A 19753-nucleotide genomic window follows, 5' to 3' on the forward strand; every position below is an offset into this window, starting at 1 on the left:
AGGTTAACACATTTTCCCCCTTTCCTTTTGGTTATTTGCTGATAGTATGCTGAGGTTTGCTTAATTTCTGCAATACAGAGCATAAAAAAATTGAGTCGTTTTTCTTTTTTTTTTTTTTTTATCTCGTGAGGAAAAAAAAAATGATACCAGATGGGAATAATTAGGGTGTAGGTTGTGCGTCCAGAAAAGGTATAAATTGCACATGCAAACACACAAGCTCTTTTCCTTGTAAGGGAGCCAGTTAGGTGAACAGAAACTGGGCAAGCTACAATCTTGCTGAAAAGAGGAAAAGAACTAAGTGGTTCAGAGAGAAGGCACTAACTAGCTGAAACAGGTGGGCTTCTTGAGGAAGGAAGGGGTCAAGGGCTATAAAATGGAGTCGGGTTAAGAGGGGACGGAAGATTGAAACATGAAACCAATATGATGATGGTAATCACAGTAACAGTTAAACTAACACGTTAGGGAGTTTAGTTATGCGATAAGCACTGTATATTGATTATCTCACTTAATCTCACAGCAAGTTTTACACACACACGCTCGATGCCCAGGGGTGATTGAAAGAAACTTCCGCACTGCGGGGCTCCAAGGACTCACTCCTGGAGAGCAGACCAAGAGGATTCAGAGAGAAACCCACGAATCATACCCTTACTTCCTCCCCAAACTCTCCCTGTACGTGCTAAATTGTGAGCAAAAATACAAAAAAAAAACGAAACAAAACAAAAAACAAACAAAAACCCAGTTACCCTGACCTCTCTTGCCACTTTTAGGAAAGAAAGGGACTTTCAGCTTCCCAAAGAGGCTAACTTGAGAAGTTCATCTCCTACAGTGTCACCTTCCTATTGGAGACACTACCGAAGTGTCGTTTGTCCAGGCATTGGCAGAGATCCTGGGGGGAAGGCTATTAGATCTTAAGACAAAAGCCGTGTGTTCCCCCGTTTTCCACAGGGAGCCTCTGGAAGGTCTTCTTTCAATATTGAGGGGTTGTTTGAACGCCCCCGAGATATCTCTCACTATACCACTGTTCTGACTGGTGGTGTTCCCGCCGAGGGCAGGAGGTCGCAAGTCTAGCACGGAATCGGGACGCCTGGGTGGCTCAGTGGTTGAGCGTCTGCCTTTGGCTCAGGGTGTGATCCTGGAGTCCTGGGATCGAGTCCCGCATCGGGCTCCGTGCAGGGAGCCTGCTTCTCCTCCCTCTGCCTGTGTCTCTGCCTCTCTCTCTGTGTGTCTCATGAATGAATAAATAAATAAACTAAAAAAAAAAGAATTTTGCAAACCGTAGGGAACAATGCTTTGGTGCGTACTGACCACTTTGGCCGCTCGCTAACCATACTCTGAACCAAAGCAGAAATATCACAGCACATTACGGGGACACAGTAAGTTAGTCCGCGAGACGTCTCTTTTAGAGAAGCGTGTGCAGGTTCTGAGCTTCACGCGTCCCCGGGGTTCGGTTAGGAGGGAGCCAGGTGCCAGGCCCAGGGCCGGGAGCGTGGGAGGTTCCCAGCGCCGACAGCTGCGCGAGAGCGAGGCGGCGCGTGCTGGCGGCGCGCGGGTCCCAGGGCGGCGGCGGCGGCGGCGGCGGCGGCGGCAGCGGCGGCGTCTGCGCACGCGCACGCGCGGCCCCCAGCACGCGGCGGCCGCGGCTCCCCGCACGCGCAGCGCGGGGGCCCGCGCGCTCCGGACGCCCGGTTGCTAGGCAACTGCGTCCCCGCTCTCCGTTGGTTTCCGGGAGGGAGCCCTCTTCCTTCACCCCCGTAAGACTGGCTGGGGGGTGGGGTTTACCTTCTGAGGACGCCGCCGAGGAGAGACGCGTTGAGGCATTCGGGGGGCGAAAGCCGCCTCTGAACTTCCCCCACAGTTACTTTGTACTTTGAAGTTGAACTGAGCAGAGACAGACGGCCCGGGACGGAGCAAAACACCTCGCCGGTGTTGACGGACATGCCTCCCAGGAAGCCATCTTTATTCATCATCAGAGAAGTCACAGATTTGGGAGGAACCGGAACTAGAGAGAGAGAGAGAGAGAAATATATGCCATAAAGGTGACCGGGTTTCGATCCTGGTGACCGGCTGATAGAATGTGTCGGTGCGCGCGCAGGGGCGAGGCCACAGGACGGGCGCCAAGTGGAAAGCTGGAGGAGGAAGTGTTTGTTCCGGCGGGGCTGCCGGGCGTTCAGAGCACCGGGTGCGCACGAATGGAAAAGCCATCACTCCTCTGGAAACTTACCCCATGTCGCTCGCCACAGCCCCGCTCACTCTACAAAGCAAGAAAACGCGCGGCCCAGAGCCTGGATGGTGCTGTGAAACCCGGCCACTCCTAGTCCATCAATGTGCTAGCTTGTGACCTGAGACATCTCCGTGAGCCTCTCGGAATCTTTTAAGATTCCCCGTCCGTCTCCCGAGGATAATCACGTTTGGTGCTGAATCCTGAAAGTGTTTGCACTATCAATGATATAAAACGGTGGTATCAGTGTTCTTTATGGGAACCCCTCCCTCCTTTCCTATTGGATCGAAATCTGTGGTCATCACTGGAGAGCCCTGGAGAGTCCTGGAGAGTGGGCGCTGTCAGACACCGGGCTCAAGAACAGCCAAGTGATACCAGGAAGCTTGGGCTCAAACGAGCTGCTGCTCATTTCTCTAGAGTGGATCTCATTCTTTCCTACATCATAACACATTCTTTTAGAAATGAACCCAAATGCTCCTCTCCAGTGAAAGCAATTCCACAGTGACATGAATTTTGTTTACAAATTAACTAAAGCACCGGCTGGTGATTATTTGGAGCAGTTATGATTTACAACAGGTGCCCTGATCAATCAACCAATCACTCTAATTCATGTGAGCGGAGGTCTTGCCTTGCCCCAGTTGTTTCATTTCGGCAAGTAATTGATAACAAACCGCACTCAAGGTATGTTTTATGCAGAAGTTAATAAGAGCTGACAGCTGGTTGCCACTGCTACCCAGGCGCATTCAGCCTCTCCAGCCTGTATTTCTGTTTAATTGTATTTCAGTATCATCTGCACCTCAGGAGGAGGCGGGGCTCAGTAGAACCAGAAGGCTGGGAAGGAAGAACAATGAATGGTCAACCTCCCAATTCGCTGGCAGGCATACTCCCTTGGAGTTCTACATTGTTGAAGCCCATTTTCTTCAGGTTCTAGAAGCCACAGGGCAGGTGACTTCCTGACTTGCCTTACACCTTAGCTTCTTGCAATGGTATGTAAAGTCCTCGAGTCTGCGCACCGAGGGGGGCATTCGACGGAATGAGCACTGGGTGTTATATGTCGGCAAATCAGACTCCAATAAAAAAATATACCGGGGATCCCTGGGTGGCGCAGCGGTTTGGCGCCTGCCTTTGGCCCAGGGCGCGATCCTGGAGACCCTGGATCAAATCCCACGTCAGGCTCCCGGTGCATGGAGCCTGCTTCTCCCTCTGCCTGTGTCTCTGATCTCTCTCTCCCTCTCTCTATCATGAATAAATAAATAAAAATCTTTAAAAAAAAATATACCCCAAAAAATAAAAATTAAAAAAAAATCTGCAGATCTATTTAGTGGATCACCATTCCTGGGGATTTATTGAAATGTGCATCTGGCGTGAAAAAGGAAGTTTCCATTTCTCTTTAAAAAACACAATGTCTCATCCTATAATTCTGGTAGGGGACAGATAAGCTCTTTCCACCATTTAGAGCCTAAGACACTGCATATCAAACAAGTTGCACAACCTCCCTTGTACAGAAGAGACTAACCAACACTGAGTATTTTTTGTAACAGCTTATTCTTTCTCCTACAGATTCTGGCATTCAGACATCCATGATTGCTTAGAGACTGCTGAAAGCCAAAGTAGGTCCCAAATTCCTTATTTATTAGGTATTACATGTGGCCCTTTACAAACACCTTGTAGAAAAGGATTTTCCTAGGAGAATGGATGGGTGTCCTCGAGAATTCCCTTTTGCTACTCCTTAGTAGGCATTTTAGTATTTCTGGATCTGTCTACAGAGTTTTGTCTCACGGCAGGTAAAAGATGTTAGGTAACAGTGGATCTCCTGCACTGCTGTGGTGGTGGTGGGGAGCTACAGAGGGTGCTTTCTTCTTTCTGATTCCCTTCATCATATTCTTATCAGTGAAGCTGCTCCCCATTTGAGAGTGAACCAATGAGAATTCAAAGTGTGAATATGAATTAAATTTGAGTAAAATATGGAATTAAAGTTATTTAAAAGAGTGATTTGGGTGGGAGCACTCTATCATTTAATTCTCTTACACAACATCCACATCTATTTTGATCTTATTCTTCACAGCACTCTCGATTTCTGTTTCAGATTCATATTCAAGAACTATAAGCAAATAATTTATGATCGTGGGAATTAGCATCAGATAGTCTTGGAGGAACTTTTTCCCAAAATATACATGATGGCCTTTTGTAATTTTAACATGGTAAGAACTACAGAAATAAATTGCACAAAAATCTCATCTTTGACACACAGCAATGTTTTCATATTTAAATACTATTTAGAAATAATGTGTTAACAGTAAAAAAAAAAAACCTCACTAAGCTGAAAATAATAAGTTCAGTTCCTATTTCCCATACCGGACACCAAATATCTTCTAGGACTAGAATTTATCTTCTTCTCAGAGTCCCAGCTGCCAAATCTCTTGAAAACCCAGGCCTTTAGAGACACTTTATAACCTGCCCTCCAATTTCACTATTGTTAATTGCCTGATTTACCTGACAAGAGCCATTTCCTATGGGGAATGTATATTGTTCCCTCTTGTGGGCTGTACCTTTCCACAAATGCATTATCACCTAAATATCACCAATCCAGTCAGCTTCTGTCAGCACACTGCTGTCTTCTTTTGTTGTTGTTGTCCACCGCCCCCCAAAGATGCAAACTATTTGAGCAGACATGCTTCAGGTTTTATTTCCATTTTCTTAATTTAAGTATAAATCATATTCCTACCGTCTACTCCCTCATCTTCAGGTTCTAACCCTCTTCTACTCTGGCCTTAATCCTGGTATCTTAGATTAGACCCTGCATATTTCTTGTCCTAACTTTCCTTTAAATCCCTGGCACTGTTATCTACCTTCCCCTCTCTCACACCTGCTTAGCTCAGCTGATTAACCCCATATTTTATTCTCTTTGTCTTTTCCCTTCTGCTTTTCTCCAGCTTATCAATAAACCCAGAGAGCAACAGGGCCCGGTTGATTTGTTAGTAATTATGAGCACACTGTTCCTGCTCATGGAACCCAGAGATGACTAAGATAGGTTTAAAGCGACAGCAGGAAATGGTAAGGAAATGGAGCATAGCAAAACTCAGCGTGAAGCTTTCAGTTCTTTACATGTTTACAATTTTCTGTGCATACATTAAAACCGTTTTTTTTTTTTCCTATTTGGTTCTCAGTTGCATATCATGACCAACTTCTGGATATAACATCCACAAAACTTACTCCTCTTCTTTTTTCCTTGCATCATATTGGGGAGTAGAAATGGGGTTTAAGACTGATCAATATTTCATTACAGTGACTGGAGTTTTACTTAAGAGTGAGGAAGGAGGACTGATTAGAGAAAATATTATTCATTAGTGGACTATAGACAGCCAAAGCTTTAATAGACTAGCACTTAATCTGTATTCTTTAAACTTAAGTGTTAAATCATAGCCTTGAGATCTTTGTGTTTGACTGCAAACAGACCCTTTGTGGCTCTGATCTGCTGGTGGGGAAGAAGGGAAGAAATGAACCCATCTAATAGATTGAAGGGTAAGTCCCCCTGAGTGACACTAGGAAGCCACCAAGGGGTTGAACACTGCTTGAAATAACTACCTCTCACCAGCATACCACCCTTTCTTTTATACTTGCATTGTTTCTCATCTACCTGAGGGCTAAATATTATTTCACATGTATATATAGCACATCTGTAAGTGTGAGCACTGAAATTCTGGAAAGAAAACCAAAAAGATTCTCACAAAGAAACCTGGAATATTAAGAACTACAAACATTCATGGTTAGCGTCTTTCAGGGGCAAAGTCTAAGAGTCTGGAAACTGAATTGGGTCCCATCACTTACTTGGTGTGTGGAACCTTGAGAAAGTAATTTATCTTCTCTCTGTCTCAGTTTTTTTTTTTCACTAGGATTTGGGGTGGGAGTTGGAGAAGAGCATCTAACCTTTCCAACTTTGAAATTCTGTGAACTCTGATTACTCCCTGGGTGGCTGGAATGTATCTCAGAGTCTGGAGTTGAATAAATACCTATTGGGATCCAAGTCAGCTCTGGAAATGTGAACCTCTTCCTTTGAGGGGAAACTCATATCCTTTCAGAGGCTCTGACATACTCTTAGTGCTTTTTACCTTCTAGGTCAGAAGGAAGAATCCCAACATTGTAACTGAAATTGGCAATTTCTTCATACCCCCCCCCCAAAAAAAAAGAAAATCCACACTAATCAAAGTGTTTATATGGGGAAGGGGCCAGAACTAACGGGCAAAAAAGTGGGAGAGAACTGAAGTTGAACTGAAACTAACCAAACAGGATATCCCTAAGCCCAATGAAAATGCCCCACAGTCACATTTGAACCTTGGACTCCAGCCACGCTAGCCTTTCCAAGAAATCCCAGCATATTTTCTGCTCTCTAAGGTGTCAACCCGATTGCATATTGGCCTTTGATTGCACCAAAAACTTTTTCTTAAAGCCTAGGTGAACCTTTTTTAGTTAGGCTATAGGATGATGGCTGTGATCATTTATATTAGTTGGGCACCAACCTGCCCCCTCCCCAGCCCAGATTCCTAATCTTAATGGAACTGATAGTTAAGAATGATTTTTTAATGTCTCGTTGGATTTTTAGACTGTTAATGTACCGAATCCTTCTCATTATTACTTTATTGATTGCTCATTGACCAGCCCCCTTCAAATCGTATTAACCACCCTCTGCCGGTTTAGATTAGGAGAGTTTAAAAAGCACCTTTCATTACTCCCTCCACTCCTGCCTTGGAGTTGAGACTCGGCAGCTTAATGGGAGCTCTAATGGGGCAGCTAAGAGGAGAGGGGCCACGGTCCCTGCCGATTGCATTAATAGCTCAAAGGGGGCCAATACAGAAAATTAGCCGTAAACGAGCTCTGGAGATCTTCAAATGAAAGAGCCATTTATCACGCTGGCTACCTTCACTCCACTCGTTTGCTCTCTCTACTGGGAACAACTCATTTCCTCTTAACTAAATTACTTCAGAAATGTCAGCTAAGCCCAGATAGCAAACATAACAAGAGAGCTAGCCTATAATCTATGGGGTGATATCAACACGGGTGAAAAATTGGACTGGTTAAGTTTTAGGAGGGAGTCCTTCCATAATTAGAGAGAGTGAGAGACATGGAGACATATCCTTAATGCCTAAGTCTTCTGGCTTCAGTATACATAATGACAGAGACATGGAACCTGGTCAGTGGCGGCACTTTTATTAAGGAGGTAGACTTTAAAAAAAAAAAAATCTTTCTACCAAAAAAATTTTTTTAAATCTTTCCAAAAGCCCATTAGAAAATAAATTAAGCAACCAGGTCCCTTGCCAGTTGTTGAAATTTAGAAAATTTAGTTCAGAAACTTTCTCACCTCTCTTTTTATGAAATTAATCTCAGGGAGATATCCCTCATAAGAGGAGGGGAGGGGACAAAGAGGAGAGACCAGAGGGCCAGGAAGGAGCAAGTGAATCCATATCCTTAGTTTAAGTGGTTCATAGTTATCTAGAACAGTAAATCAATCACTTATTACTGTTTTGCCTATGACTCTCTAAAGATAAACATATATTAGGATCTTTTCTTCATGTAATAAAGCAAATACCTGAAATACTAAATAATGGAGTTAACCTAACAGTTCATATTCATACCATACCGCCTACATCAATAAAGTGACTGGGGTGCCACTTAGATGTTTAAAACTACACAATTTAAAAAAAGGCTTTCAGGGCCAGGAAAAGTACTTTGAAAAGTACTCTTCAAAACAGAACGAGCAACTGTAGTAAATATTCTCCTTTCCTTACTACTAGAGATACCCTTCTACACAGATAATCACATTTTGCTGACAAACATATACAAGCCCTAAAACCAAAGCATCCCACATCTAAGAATATTTTCAACTCCGTTTTGTTAAGCAAGCTAAGTTCCAAATATTTTTATTGGCCTGCCTATTAATAACATTTCTGATTGGTCATCTGTTGGGCATGCCCCACTGACAGCCCAAATGTTGTTTCTAGGATTCAGAGCCCTGAGATAAATTCTAGCCTTCCATGAAAAGGGAGGAGGAGCTGAAACAAAAAAGCCAATGGAGAAGTGCCTCCCCACCATCCCCTACTCGCCCCCATCAACCAGCAATTAACCAAAAGAGAAGACCCAAGAGAAAATGGTGAAAGTGAGCAGTCAGCACAGTTGCAAATCTAAGCACCATGCCTGGGTGTCCGAGCAAACCCAAAAGTTGGCATTAAAAACTGAAATGATACTGTCTAACGAAGAGAGAGAAGGGTGTTTGGAGCAAGACATAAAATAAATAGTTTTGCCCCAAATCTTACTATTCTTCTTCAGGATCTTACATTCCAAAACCAAATGGCATTATTCCAAGTACAGCTGCTCCCTCCTATCCTCCACCTCTCAAAGCCACGTTTTCTGTCTCTGTAAAAAAAGATAATTCAGAATACCTCACCCTGTTTGTAATTCTTACTTCATGACCCTCCTACTGTACGGGCTTGACTTTGGGTTACTTTCCAAAGCACTTTTTCTTTAATTGTTTTGATGAATGTCACGTGGCTCAAATTAATCACAAACGGCTGAAGCTAGGGATTGTTGACACGAAATATAAGGACAGGCCTTCTCCAGAATCGATAAGAAAGGGTTACAGTAGTTAAAATTGTATCTCCAAATACCAGTTCTTGCGATAATTAAAGATTGCACTGTTTACACATTCAAGCTCCTAAATTGGTGGCATGTGAGTGACATTCGGGCCTTTCGGCAGCCACACTAATCGCCAGGCATTCTCTCAGTGACTGTCAGAAGAGAGGGGGAAAAATTAAGCAGCTGCAATACGCCCAAAATGAGTTATTGTAATTACATTTAATTAGTTTAATTAGTTAATTATTTTGCTTACAGCTGTACAAGAGACTGCAAACATTTGTTAATATCACATGCCCTTTAACAGTATGGGGTGATTCCACAGTCACACTAAATCATGAATGCATATGTAGAAAGATTTAGAAATGTGCATAGGCTGTCTCAACTTCTCAGGATGTGCATATTTGGCAACACATTTGGCACAATTTAAAAAAAATAAGAGACAACTCATAAAACACAGAGAGCTGGGAACAGAATCACCACACACACAAAACAATCAAATGCAAAAACAAGAAGAACTGTCTCAACAACTTGGGGTTTAGCTCAGCAAACTCCACTTACCAATGAAATAATTATAGCACATTTTTGAAAGCAGTGTTTCCTAGCCAGTTCCATACGTGATGTTAGTTCGGTTATTTAAGATGTATCTAGAATTGCCACCAAATGTACCATGAGAAAAATGGCAATAGTCTCTGTCCCTCTGTCTCTTATCTGGGTTTCTGCCTTTGGTTGCCGTTCCCCGCCTCCCCCAATTTCCTTCTTCCAGACAGGCCTTTTTTCACCTAGACATCCTCTGTCCTATGATTGTGAACAAACATTTCTGTCTTATAAAATAACTAATTCCCCCAAAGTGAAAACTCATGAAGACATGACTGCACAGGAAAACTTTGCTTACTTTTGGGAGGAATAATCCATACCTTTTTTTATGACAGACTGGTCCAATAGATTCATGCCGCTGTTATTGGCATCTTCAACTGACTGTGAATATAAAAACATCACTATTCAAATTGACTGGATATTAAAGAATTGCACACATAAATCATGTCATTCCAAACTGGAGTTTCTGTTATTTCCATTTATATTAATTCACAAAGGGAGGTTTTATTATTATCATTATTACCTCCAAATCAACATAGAAATGAAATTCACCCAAATTATAAATTCTTCCAATGGAAGCAGAGGAAAAAGGAAACTATGAGAGACATCTGGGATGCAGTATTGCTTTAGTTATTATATTAAACATAGATGTTACACAGACATATAAAGTTTTATATTATTTGCTCTTATGAATTGTGAAAATTTGGCAATAGCTGAAATATTTTCACCAATATTGGTAAGAATAATTTCTGTTTTCAATTCTATCCCCGCACATCTTAACCCTAGAGTTATTTTACAAATACATAATAGTTTACATTATGGGATTTTAATTAAAGTCTGAGCAATTTGGAATGGAATGCAAACAGCAACACATAAGAACACGTTTGCAAGCTGGCAGGACCGCACACCCATGCAGTCCATACACGCCCTAGTGTACTATGAATTTCTTGCTGCATGATAATCCCTCAGAGGAACCTGCACAATTTGCTCCCCCTCCCAATGCTGCTGCTGCTGCTGCTGCTGCTGCTGCTACTTCCCGGCAAGAAGCACACCTGTTAGGATGGCAGTAACTACAGACACAGATACAGAGACTCTGGATCCTCCCAGTCAGCACCTAGGTAATGGCAAAGAGCATTCATCCTCTGTGCCACAGTCTTATGCTAAAGAAGGAAAGTTTCAACCCTGGGTGTTGGCAGGACTTCTGAGGGGAAATAGCTGTTGGAATGAGTTTCTTACTGTCAGGATGCACAAGAACAGAGTTCTGGTTGTGCATCCCAGGGCATCCAAAAGCATTGTATTCCTTCCTCCACCCACGCACCCACCCCAGTGAAAATAGATGCTAAGTCTTTCTGGAATGAACTGCTGTTTTCCCTGATTCTCAAACCTAAGTTTGGACCAATCTGTCACCCATTCTACAAAGAAGTAAAAAGCAAAGGGCTTGAGAGTGAGATTGTGTTTTCACAGCACCTTCCACCCACTCAGGCTGCATCCCCAGACAGGGTGTGTGTTCATCACAAGGAAGAGACTGTCTACCCCAAACAAGCAGCACATTAGAAATGAGATGATCTAATCACGAAGGGAGCATGTTAATTTGTTTCTTTTCGTTTTTAATAGTCACTCTTCAGTTGTCGGAAAGGTGAGGAAAATTGCTATTCTCCTTAAGAACGGTTTTCCATGTTGCAACATGTCATGTGCATATTAATAGTGAAAAGCTTCTTTAAAAAATACTTCACATAACTTGTTCGAAACTCCCCAGGAGCCCCCACGACGCACACGCGCGCGTGCACACACACGCTCAAGATTCACGCCTTGCCATGCTCACGTGTCTGCAGCGCGAGGTGTCCACTCAAGACAAAAACACTCCCCCGCGTCTGTGGGCGGGCAGGCCCGGGATCTCAGGGGCCAGGATCCCGGCGCCCCCACACCTCACCCTCACGTCCATACGTAAATATGTATATACGCCTCATCAGCGACGTGGGGTAGTTGTGGTAGTTAATGAGAAGGCTCTTGTCTGATTTTCTATCTAATTACGGCCGCCTGCTGGGTTTTTGTACAGGATATTCACGCAGCATGCTGGCGCTTAATCGTCACAGGGAGGATCGTAAAGATTTAATTAGGACTGCATGCGGAAGCGCAGAAAAACAACTCAGACTCGTAATTACTAGACTTCTTTAGTTAAAAGTGATACCAGGGGTTGCTTTAAGACACTAGGGCGTGTTTGAGAGAGAGAGAGAGTGTGTGTGTGTGTGTGTGTGTGTGTGTGGTGGGTTTGACAATATCCTTGTATGTTTATACTCAGGGGTAGTAGAGGTGATGAGAGGTTAGAGAGCAAAGATTGGAAGAAGAGAGGTGTTCACAACAAAACTCCAAACTAGGTGTCATCTCACTCCATCTTTCTTCCTGATGCTGTTTTCCTGAGTTTTTAACACTGCACCCCCAACACACATACACACAATGGGTGAAATGTAGCATACCCAGAACCCAAACAGCGATTTGCTAGTTTAATAGCCCCTGTGAGTAAATTGAAATAGAAATTGACAGGGTTTTATAGTTTCATTTAAAAAATATTAGAAGCATTTGGTTAATTAGATCCCCTCCTTCTCTTCTCTCAAGGTCGGGGCGGTGGCCCTCCGCGTGTATGTCTGGGTCACCCAACATACCCCCCATACCAACCACTCCGCCAGGTGAGTACCCCTCGCTTTGAGGCCCATCGGCCCAGCAGCGCCCTGGTCCGGGGCTGGGTGGAGGAAGGAGGGAGCCTGAACACACACTAGGTTCCTAAGATCGAACAACTGACTGAGGTCCAGGTGGAGACACGCTCTGGTCCCTTTTTAAAGACTGGTCGGGCGCAGCCAACCCAATCCGTTGCTGCAAAGGAAGGGTGAGATCCCCTCTGGCTCGTGTCACTTCAGCTGCCCCCACCCCAACCCCTCGGCGCTCCAAATCCCTAATTCGGAAGTGGATCCTCCGGGATGCAGCAGATGAGGCACAGCCTCTGCATTCGGGGGTCTGGTCCTAGGTACACCTCCTCCCCGGCCTTTCTTTGTCACCTGCCCCTTGTCAAGCACACCCAGGCCTCCGGAGGCCTCTCAATGCCGCGGGGGCAGAGATCTTCCCCGCTGCCCGGGACAGGCGCAGGATAGCAGCCCCCCTCCTCGACCCCCTGCACTGAGGGTCGTCCAGAGAAAGCCCCTCGAGCACCCCCACCTCTCCAGACCGGCTGGTGCGAAACTGCTGGGGGAGGAACCAGAGGTGCGTGGGCGGGGAGCCTGCGTGGGCCGGGGCCTGCACCTTCTCTCCTCTGGGCTCTTTGCACCTCGCCGTCCGTGTTCCGACGACGCAAGAACTCAGCCTGTGGCACGACGCTTTGAAGAGGGTGTCCTCCCCAATACACACTGAACTGGTCCTGTTCTCTCCTCCTTTACCTTTGGCCAAACACTCAAAACCCCTTACAATTATATCTTTAAAAAACCAAAACCAAAACCAAAAACAAAAACAAAAAAAAAAACAAACCTAAAACTAAACTAAACTGAAACTAAAGAAATCTATTCCCTCCTTTGAGAGAACTCCTGGGTTCAGTTGACTGACTCACCCGGCCTGCAGGGTGATGGTGATGCGGCCAGTGTGTTAGCATTGCCAACAGCAGTGGTGATAGGTTGATCCACTTTCATTATCTAGCACTTTGAGCCCTACTCAGAAAGGTTAATTTAAGAACTTAGCCCCCCCCCCAAACACACATATTACCCCAATACATTTTTTGAAGCTATTAAATATTTCCTTCCTGTATGGTATTCCAAAACGAGCAATTTCTCCAGATAGAATACTCAAAGCCTGATTAAATCAACAACACTACCATTCTTGTTACTACGGGTAAATCCAGCCACAAATCAGGTGATTCCATCATTCTTGGAAATAATAAATAACAGAATCTCCTCTAAAGCAATAGACCATCATAGACTACACACAGGCAGCATTTGGTGCTGTCACCACATTTTAACCGTTCAAAATACATTTTTTTTTTCCAAGTAAGGTAAAGAAGGACTCAAGTACTCTTCTTTTCTTCCCCATTTCATTTTTCTTTGCTTTGGAGGTACGGCTGAAATGATGCGTAATATATACAACTATGCCAATGAGACAGAAGTGTCAAACACCTTTCAACCATATTTATCTTTTCTGCAGACTATTTAAATTAGGGAGCAAAAGGAAACCTGCTCAGAATCACCCAGACAGTTTTTAGAAATCATTTCTTTGATGTTTCTTTGTTTAGTTTAACCAAGTATTCTCAACCAAATCAGTCTCCATTGTGTAGGTTGCAGATGGGTTAGGGAGTGGGGGGGGGGGTAGTGTTTTGAGCCTTTTGTTTTAAGAAACAAACACGTGATGCCTCTTTAACTGGGATAGTGGCTTTGGGGAGAGGAGAGTATTAAAGGAGGGGGAGGATTGAAGAGGGATGTGGAGAATATTGCTCCCCAGTCATTTAATGGATCAAAAGGTGAAAACATTCTCCAAAATGGTCTGTCTCCTCTCGGACTCCCAAGCGGAATATGGCTTTCTGGGTCTCTTCCCCATATTTATTCCATTTCTTGGGAAGATGACTCTGGAAATCACTTATCTTGAAAAAGGGCTCAGCAGCTTATGAGTCATTCAAAGTGGGACCTGGTTTGGACAATCACAGCACATGTTTTTCTTCCCATGTGCATCGTCACGCTTAAATTCCAGCAGGAACTTCTGGAGTGCAAGAGGACCCTATGCCTCCCTGCTGAAGCTCCAGACTCTAGGCAGCCCAGTCTTTCACCTGCCTTGTCTGGGGGCCAGGCCCACTACGGGATGTCCATGGAGAGTGAGTTGCGAAGGGTACCTAGCTTGCTAGCACAAAGTACAAGAGAATAGGAAGTAGCTAGGGCAAGACAAAAAACATCTAGCCTTAATTCTGATGATGCTAAACTATCAACATACACACATATATTTTTCTCCTTTATGATTTTAGTGGTTCCAGTTTTCATAATTGGACCTCCAGAAATCGAATTGCCACTACAGAGCCATACATGTATTAACAGTTATATTGTGGTGTCCAGCTATTCCTGTTCTAAAGATGAAAACTACCTCCCCCAAAGGATACAGAGCTGCCCCTCCCCCATCCCTCCCATCTCCTGGGGCATTCACTATTTGTTTATTTATTTATTGTCCTTTTCGTTTGTTTGTTTGTGGTTACCTGGACGTCTTCCATTCCGGGATGGCCGAGGCCGTGCAGCGAGAGGCTGTCACCCATGCCCGCGTCCAGGCCGTGGTGCGCCGAATGCAGCAGCACGTCTGGCCGGCGGACCGAGTGGTAGTCCCTCCGGGGGTCGAGGCCCGAGAGCTGGGGCAAGGCTGCCCGAGGCTGGGGCAGGAGAGAGCCGGCTTCCGAACCCACTTCTTGCCGCTGCCGTTGCCCCCAGGGATGCTGCTGGGGCTGGTGCAGTGGGTTCAGAGAGTAGGGGTCGTTGACGTGGGAGTAGGGATCCTGGCTCTGGTGGTAGGGGAGCGGCTGGTAGGGAGGCGGGAAGTAGGGCGGCTGGAAGTCTGACGACGGGGTGTGGGACAGCGGCGGGGCGCTGGAGTAAGGTCCTTGGGACACCGAGCCCAGCTGCGAGAGCCTGGAGCTGTGGCTCGGGACGCCATCGTGCCGGTCCTGGGAGCGGAGAGAAGGAGAGAGAGAAACAGAGTGACAGAGAGAGACAGAGAGAGGGAGGGAGGGAGAGAGAGAGAGAGAGAGAGAGAGAGAGAGAGAAAGAAAAAAAAATACAAGCGACTAATGGAGAAGCTCGGCTTCGTATATTCTTCCCAGGACAGGGAAGCAAGAGTCTGAAACTTATAACTCCCAAGTTGACTCAGAGGGCACATGATTTCAGCAATTCCAAACTCCAGGCTTTGGGGGAAAAAATGGGGGAGAATCACCACCCACTTACCCGACATCTGAGCCCTATGTTGGGAGTGCAAAGTGGGCCTAAGGGGTGAGGGTACAGTAACTATAGGTAAGGGCAGCAATTCTAAATTCCTTAGTTAAAAATATAGGAGGCTTACACAGAGCCCCGGCCCCGGCCCCGGCCCCGGCCCCGGCCCCGGCCCCGGCCCCGGCCCCGGCCCCGGCCCCGGCCCCGGCCCCGGCCCCGGCCCCGGCCCCGGCCCCGGCCCCGGCCCCGGCCCCGGCCCCGGCCCCGGCCCCGGCCCCGGCCCCGGCCCCGGCCCCGGCCCCGGCCCCGGCCCCGGCCCCGGCCCCGGCCCCGGCCCCGGCCCCGGCCCCGGCCCCGGCCCCGGCCCCGGCCCCGGCCCCGGCCCCGGCCCCGGCCCCGGCCCCGGCCCCGGCCCCGGCCCCGGCCCCGGCCCCGGCCCCGGCCCCGGCCCCGGCCCCGGCCCCGGCCCCGGCCCCGGCCCCGGCCCCGGCCCCGGCCCCGGCCCCGGCCCCGGCCCCGGCCCCGGCCCCGGCCCCGGCCCCGGCCCCGGCCCCGGCCCCGGCCCCGGCCCCGGCCCCGGCCCCGGCCCCGGCCCCGGCCCCGGCCCCGGCCCCGGCCCCGGCCCCGGCCCCGGCCCCGGCCCCGGCCCCGGCCCCGGCCCCGGCCCCGGCCCCGGCCCCGGCCCCGGCCCCGGCCCCGGCCCCGGCCCCGGCCCCGGCCCCGGCCCCGGCCCCGGCCCCGGCCCCGGCCCCGGCCCCGGCCCCGGCCCCGGCCCCGGCCCCGGCCCCGGCCCCGGCCCCGGCCCCGGCCCCGGCCCCGGCCCCGGCCCCGGCCCCGGCCCCGGCCCCGGCCCCGGCCCCGGCCCCGGCCCCGGCCCCGGCCCCGGCCCCGGCCCCGGCCCCGGCCCCGGCCCCGGCCCCGGCCCCGGCCCCGGCCCCGGCCCCGGCCCCGGCCCCGGCCCCGGCCCCGGCCCCGGCCCCGGCCCCGGCCCCGGCCCCGGCCCCGGCCCCGGCCCCGGCCCCGGCCCCGGCCCCGGCCCCGGCCCCGGCCCCGGCCCCGGCCCCGGCCCCGGCCCCGGCCCCGGCCCCGGCCCCGGCCCCGGCCCCGGCCCCGGCCCCGGCCCCGGCCCCGGCCCCCCCAAACAAGATTGGCGATGCCTGTCACACACAGACAGATCTGTTCATCGGTCTCTTGCTGTCTTTTTGGCCTCTTTTCTTCTGCCGCTCTTCGGGGCTCCAGATGCAGTCCTCTTCCACCCGAAGCTGGGCTCAGACTGCTCGGGCGCCCCTTCCTCCCTCCGCTTGCCTACACCGCCTCATAATAATTGATATTCATGACTATTAATATTACACGAGTACTTTAAAGGGAGAATGGAGGACAAATGGAGCGTGAAGCAGCAGCGAGCGCAGAGCTCCCCTACTATTGTAAATGACGTTCATTCAGTGGAGAATTACTAGATGTAATCAGACGAGGGGGCTGGCAAAGGCAGACTGGGGGAAAAGTTTAGCAGGAAAGAGGCAGAACTTCAATTAACTGAGCCGGGACACGCATAACGCAGCCCCTGCTCCTTTGGACAAGGCAGTGAGGGAGAGCATCGCTGGGGGCTTGTACAGAACGTAGGTGTCCTGGTTCATGGAGAGGGACTTTCCTAATGGGAAGAACTGACCCCGGCCCCGGCCCCGGCCCCGGCCCCGGCCCCGGCCCCGGCCCCGGCCCCGGCCCCGGCCCCGGCCCCGGCCCCGGCCCCGGCCCCGGCCCCGGCCCCGGCCCCGGCCCCGGCCCCGGCCCCGGCCCCGGCCCCGGCCCCGGCCCCGGCCCCGGCCCCGGCCCCGGCCCCGGCCCCGGCCCCGGCCCCGGCCCCGGCCCCGGCCCCGGCCCCGGCCCCGGCCCCGGCCCCGGCCCCGGCCCCGGCCCCGGCCCCGGCCCCGGCCCCGGCCCCGGCCCCGGCCCCGGCCCCGGCCCCGGCCCCGGCCCCGGCCCCGGCCCCGGCCCCGGCCCCGGCCCCGGCCCCGGCCCCGGCCCCGGCCCCGGCCCCGGCCCCGGCCCCGGCCCCGGCCCCGGCCCCGGCCCCGGCCCCGGCCCCGGCCCCGGCCCCGGCCCCGGCCCCGGCCCCGGCCCCGGCCCCGGCCCCGGCCCCGGCCCCGGCCCCGGCCCCGGCCCCGGCCTCTCCCTCTCTTCCCCCCTCCCTCTCATTTTATTCTCCTCTCTCTACCCCTCTTCCACTCCACCCCTCCTTCTCTCTCCCTCCGTCCCTTCTGCCCTCCCTCCCTCCCTCCTCTCCCATGTAGCCAGTCTACTTTTCATGAGCAAAGAACAAGTTCGATGCTGCTTACTTTTGGGAAGCCACGGGGACCCCTCTATGTCCATCCCGAGCTATTTCCACACCGCGGCCCCCTGTGCGCCCGCGCCCAGCCCACGCCGGGCGCTCACATTCTCCAGGACCGCTCGCTCGAGCGCCTGCGACTTTACCATTATCCCGCCTGTTAAAGAAAGAAAAGGAGGCCGAACCGAAACAAACCCCACCGGGCGGAGGCGCGGCTCTTCGTTACAGTCAGCACACGGGCACAAAGAGGAAAGGAAAACCCTGATCGTCCTCCCGCAGAAAGGCGAAAGCTCCTCCACCTCTGTCTCTGTCTCTGTCCGTGTCTTTTTCTCCCTCTCTCCTTCTCTCCCTCTCTCACACACACACCCCAAAATTAGGGCCCCGGGCCGGCCGGAGCTGGGGCACTGGCTGCCCGCGGGGCCTCGGCACCCCGGGTCCGCGGGGAAGCCCTGGGCCCTCGGCGGCGGCCTCCCTGCGCAGCCAGCGGTCCGCAAGGCGGCTCCCCGCCGGGCTCTCCGGAGCCGTCCCCCAGCCGAGGGCTCTCGGTTTCTCCCCGCCCCCGCACCCCCGGTCCGGGAGCCTCCGTGCGTCCCGCCGCCGTTGGGCACGACCCCTCGAGCGCTCCTGCCGCTCCGCGCCCGGGACCCGCGTCCCGTGCTCCCTCCTCTCCCCAACTTTTCCGCTCGGCGGTCTCCGTGCGTCACCCGCCCGGCCCGCGCCGGGCTCGCCCTGCCTCCCGGCTCTGCTCTGCGTCCCCCCTCGACGTCTCCCGGAGCCTCCGCTCCCCGTGCCCCTGGCGCCGAGGTCGGGGTCCCAGAGGCGCCCCGGCTCCGAGCGAAGTTCCGCGGGCCTCGGCCGCCGCGCCCTCCCCGCCCCGCCGCAGCGGGCGCCCCGGACCGAGGAGGGCAGGGCGGGCGCGGCCCCGGCCCCGGCCCCGGCCCCGGCCCCGGCCCCGCCGGGGCGGACGAGCCGCCTCTCCGGCCGGAGCGAGAGTTGCGCTACCCCCGGCGCTGGAGCGCCCTAGAGCGCCGCGTCCAAAATGCCCACACTTGCGGTGGTTGGACGCACTGACCCTCAAAAAAAAAAAAAAAAAAAAAAAAAGCAAAACACGAGAAAAAAAAAAAAAGAAAAAAGATTAAAAAGATCTGCTAGGACTCCTTTGCTGGTGCTCCGTCTACCTCTAACCGTCTATCTACCTCCCTCCTTCTCATCCTCTGTCCCCTACTTGGATCCGTTTGTTGTCGATTTCAGAAATATTATTGAAAATGAAAATTATAAGCCCGAGTCTGTTACGAATGAAGCTTGAAAATCTAATTCTCTCCCACACTCAAAACGGGGAGAGCCTCTGCCTTTATTAGTCTCTATTTTCTCTGCCCACATTCAGTAGCACCACATTCCCCATCAGAGCCTAAGGAGGGGGGGGGGGCGAGGAAGAGAGGAAGAAAAATAAAAGAAAAAAGAAAGAGAGAGAGAGAGAGAGAGAAATCTCCTAACTTAAAGTAGCCAGATTTCAGCCTTAAAGTTCTTTTTCCGAATAGCGAAGTCTCTCCCCAACCAGCTTTTCTAAAAGTTAGAGAAAGCTGAGAAAACCGGCCGGGAATCTACGACTAAATAGCTGAAAAATATATATCAGTTGGGGTGTCAAGAAGCTCAAATTCTCTATCTGCAAAGCTCTAAGATGCATCTGGGGGTGTCGGCTCACCTCATAGATATCTTCGTACTTGACATTCTCCACGAGCTTCCAGAGCATGATGGCAGCCTGGTCTCTAGGAGGTGAGTGCATTCATGTGAGGAGCAGATGTCTGGCTTCTCAGGACTCCGCTGTCTGTAATGATCCATCTATAATTGGAAATGGGGGATACACACCAAATCCGACGCTCCTCTCCCATCGCAACTTATATCTGTTGTCTCAAACAATAGGCTGGAGAAGTAAGCCTCAGCAGAGAGAAAAACATTATTACATACACAGGAGTTAGATGCTACCCACAGACATATATATTATAAAAAAAATCATAAACACGTATTTACACCCGGACACCCACATTGAGTTATATAAGC

The 19753-nt window shown here is 50.7% G+C and overlaps 1 protein-coding gene across 1 annotated transcript in view; it reads right to left on the reverse strand.

Annotated features, from left to right (window-relative positions):
- Nucleotides 1-19521, reverse strand: part of TFAP2B (transcription factor AP-2 beta) — a 30092-nt gene extending 10571 nt beyond the window's left edge. The window contains exons 1-4 of the mRNA XM_041725259.1: nt 19398-19521; nt 14652-15110; nt 9760-9820; nt 1780-1999 (exon numbers count right to left, since the gene is read on the reverse strand). Of these exons, the coding sequence (XP_041581193.1) occupies nt 1780-1999; nt 9760-9820; nt 14652-15110; nt 19398-19478 (821 nt within the window). The 5' untranslated portion in view covers nt 19479-19521. The remainder of the gene's footprint in view (nt 1-1779; nt 2000-9759; nt 9821-14651; nt 15111-19397) is intronic.
- Nucleotides 19522-19753: the final 232 nt, after the last annotated feature.

Source organism: Vulpes lagopus, chromosome 1, assembly GCF_018345385.1.
Source record: "Vulpes lagopus strain Blue_001 chromosome 1, ASM1834538v1, whole genome shotgun sequence".
Classification (NCBI taxonomy): Eukaryota; Metazoa; Chordata; class Mammalia; order Carnivora; family Canidae; genus Vulpes; species Vulpes lagopus.